Source organism: Triticum dicoccoides, chromosome 7A (assembly GCF_002162155.2).
Source record: "Triticum dicoccoides isolate Atlit2015 ecotype Zavitan chromosome 7A, WEW_v2.0, whole genome shotgun sequence".
Taxonomy (NCBI): Eukaryota; Viridiplantae; Streptophyta; class Magnoliopsida; order Poales; family Poaceae; genus Triticum; species Triticum dicoccoides.
In genome coordinates this window covers 556,523,514-556,527,619 of record NC_041392.1, presented here as the reverse complement: position 1 = coordinate 556,527,619, position 4,106 = coordinate 556,523,514, and the positions used below count along the sequence as shown (strand labels likewise).

Below are 4,106 nucleotides of genomic sequence, written 5' to 3'. Positions count from 1 at the left end.
CCCTCTAGTAGCGCTATATACAAAATCTAGTAAAACGATATACAAAATGTAGTAATTCGGAACATATTTTTTTTATCACCCAAGTTTGTAATTTACTACATTTTTACGAAAATTACTATATTTTACATAGTGTGTTACTATATTTTGTATATACCGTTACTGGGGTGTAGAATAAGCTATTCTACACTCACGCTTAGTTTATATATATATATATATATATATATATATATATATATATATATATATATATATATATATATATATATATAGGGAAAATCCATCCTACCACTCGGTGGTAGTTACCCCACATGTCTCATATACTAGCATGTGGTACTATATATACTATTTTATTATATTAAATATGTTCGTATACTATATTTAAGATATTTCAAAACAAGTTACATGAAAAAATTGCATATGAGCCCATAGTTTTTGTTATATTTGTGAAATACGTACATATTTGTACGTAAAAAAGAGCATACTCAAAAAATGATACATACTACCTAAAAATTTGTATATATACTATCTAATCATTGTTATATACTACATACTACATGTACATACTCTCGATTTCAACAGATACTATATACAACATACAAAACGCAAGTGGTGGTAACTACCACTGCTTGTAGAAAACATTTGTCATATATATATATATATATATATATATATATATTGTAAACGATTCCATCGTTTAACTGGGTCAGATGCATATTTACATTTATTACAATCAGTGTTAATATATATTTTAGAATCATCTATTCCAACGAATGTCAAAATATATTTAAATTCATCTACGATGTTGACAGAGGATACATAAACTTTGTAAATTCAAAAGTTTATTCTGATGAGTGATATTAGGAATTGATTCTGGTATTTTAAATGAGTGATAATAGGAATTGATTTAGGATTTAGCTATACCCCTTTTATTCTGATGATTGTACTAATTAACTACATTAATCGTAACCTTCATACTTCAAATCTAAATGTCAAGATAACTATTTGTTGTGTGATGGCCCGGGGGGCTCTAACATGCATGAAATGTTACATGCTATAAAATCCTGATAATTTTGATGAATATAGCAGTTTCCAAGGAGACTTAATTAACAACAATATGACATAAGACATAAGATAATTGACCACTAACTTGACTTCATATATTTCTTGTGTTAGACTGGTTAGTTTGACGACGGCGACCAACATGGATCAAACCACCAGTGTCGCAGCATGTCTCACATAGCAATTTTCTTCCTCACCATCAAAATGATCAAAAGAAGAACTCTGCACCAAGAGGGACCTTCACTTCCACCTGTTGTGAGTGTTGTCTCACTGTCAACATATTTGCCTACATTTCTATCCAAGGGCCTATCTGCCGTGATTCAAGACCTACACACAAAGATGGGCAGTGTGTTCACAATAAGTCTTTTTGGGCTGAAGAAGGTGACCTTCCTGGTTGGACCAGAGGTCACAACCCATTTCTTCCAAGGCTCGGAATCAGAGATAAGGCAGTCCGATATCTACAAAGTCACGGTGCCTGTTTTTGGCCGAGGGGTTTTGTACGATGTGGACTTGGCTACTAGGAGCAGGCAGATTAGCTTTTATCTCGATTCGATAAAGCCAATGAACTTGAGAGGCCACGTTGATTCCATGGTTAAGGAAGTGGAGGTAAGCAACATATATCTGCTATCATCCTACTCTTGATTATTTCTCTTTTCATGTTATTATCATTTGGTAGTCCTTTTTTCTCTATTTCATGTGATCACACTCCTTTGTTTTATCATTTCCTTCTAGTGGGTGTCTTATCTCAAAATAAAATTTGTGTAGGACTACTTCACAAAATGGGGGCAGCATGGTGTCGTTGACATAAAGCATGAGATGGGGAACCTAATCTTGCTGATCGCAAATCGATGCTTGCTTGGAAAACAGTTCCGAGAGAATATGTTTGAAGAAGTATCCACGCTCGCTCATGGTATTTTTTATAATGGCTTCCACTTGATCAGCCTCTTCTTCCCATATCTACCTATCCCACCACACCGCCGTCGTGACAAAGCTCGTGCTAAGCTGGGAGAGATGATCCATGAGGTCGTGAGATCACGTAGGAGTTCAGGCCAGGCTGAGAATGATGTGCTACAGAAATTTGTAGACTACAAATACATCAATGGCCGCTCCATGACTGAGAATGAGATCGCGGGGCTGCTCATTTGTATGATGTTTCCAGCACAACACACGAGCTCCGCCACCAGTACCTGGACAGGAGCTTGTCTGCTCAGTCATGAAGAAAGCTACTTGGCTGCTGCTATCGAAGAGCAGAAACGGATCATGGAACGTCATGGGGAACATATAGACTACACCATCTTGCAAGAGATGGGAACCTTGCATTGCTGCATCAAAGAGGCACTGAGGTTGCACTCTCCAGCAATTCTGCTGATCCGCCATGCAAGCAAGAGCTACAGTGTGCAAACAAGAGAAGGCAATAGAATTGATATCCCTCAAGGACATACCTTAGCAACCTGCACTACAGTTAGCAGCAAGCTACCATACATCTATATGGATCCGGATGTATATGATCCAAGTAGGTTTGGTCCAGGGAGAGAGGAAGACAAAGTTGGTGGCAAGTTCTCTTATACACCATTTAGCGCTGGGAGGCACTTCTGCTTGGGAGAGGATTTTGCTTACACGCAAATTAAGGTGATATGGAGCCATTTGCTGAGGAACTTTGAGCTCGAATTGATCTCCCCTTTCCCGAAGGAGGAATGGGACAAATTCATTCCAGGGCCTAAAGGTAAAGTGATGGTTAGTTACAAGAGACGAAGAATCACGTGATTAGCATCTATTGAAGAACTTTGTGAGGATGTGTTCTTATGTGGTGGATCAGGTAAACTGTTAAGTGTGTAATTTGAGGAGAGAATAAATGTATGCGCAGTTGGGAATATTGGTAAAATATGTATTTCAAAAGATAAAGTGTGTAGTTTGAAGGGAGAATAATGGGTATGTACGTTTGGGACTATAGGTAAAATATGTACTTCAAAAGATTGTGTCTAATTTGAAGGGAGAATAAAGAGTGTACATTTGGGACTACATGTTAAATATGTATTTCAAAGAAGAATAGTGTATGTCATTTTGTTGGCTACCAATCAGGAAAGTGTCAAACATGGAATCATCACAATTATTGCTTGAGTTCATGTGGTATATTTCATGGAAAATTAGGTCTTTGCCACTATATTGTGATATTTGGTGCCTGCCACTAAATTTGTTGAAGTTTTGATTGTGTCACCAATGCTATGGAAGAAATTGGGCAGAAGCCACTTCTTGATGTTTGCTCAAGTTACCGTATGTTCAGCTATCATTGGCGCCCCCTTTGATCCATCTATTATTATATGGGACCCACCACCCTTCCATTCGCTATGATCCCATTACTTTTCAACGTCATCAATAACTCACAAGAGGCCCACATGTAGCACTTGAGTCAAATGCTACACCCCCTTCTTATCCGACCACCGTCACGCAAATTGTCACGCACTGTCCTGTCCCCTAGACACACACACCCTTTTCTACCCCTTCCGTCGGAGTGCGCCGCTCGCATTTATTTAAATAGGAGTTGCCCCCACAACCATAGCTACCATACTCACCTATACTACTTAGGGAAGCGCTAGGCATCGACTACTGCAAATTTGCACCTATCAGACTAGTCCATAGCCATTGGATAGGAGAGTGTTGGAGTGTTGGATTAGAATGCCGTGTTACGTTGCAGTTTCCACCTGATTAGGAGATAAGTCCTTGATTGATTTTATCACTTTCCTTATTAATTGCTTCAAAAGAATACACTCTAACTAAATGCTCCCAAAAATCCGCCCTAATTAACTCCTCCAAGATCCGTTTTATGTTCCCAAATATAGATTCTAGTTTGTTTGTTATGTCTTACAACTGGACGTTTGAAGCAAAACATTGGAGCTTAGGCTATTCAAAATTTGAGTGCTTGAAGCACAGTACACCAATATTAGAAGCATAACTGATTAATGTACAACGAGAAGTGTATCCAGCCATGTATGAAGCGTGATGCACCACCGTTGTAGGAAGCATGATTAGAGTGTAAGAAAAACTTTGTG

General features: G+C 38.2%; 1 protein-coding gene across 1 annotated transcript; it reads left to right on the top strand.

Moving 5' to 3' along the window:
- The first annotated feature begins 1,227 nt into the window (after window positions 1–1,227).
- On the top strand, window positions 1,228–2,823 carry LOC119333619 (obtusifoliol 14-alpha demethylase-like). The gene is made up of 2 exons (XM_037606460.1): window positions 1,228–1,665; window positions 1,825–2,823. Exons 1-2 carry the CDS (start codon window positions 1,228–1,230, stop codon window positions 2,821–2,823), a joined length of 1,437 nt encoding a protein of 478 aa, XP_037462357.1.
- The last annotated feature ends 1,283 nt before the right edge of the window (window positions 2,824–4,106 follow it).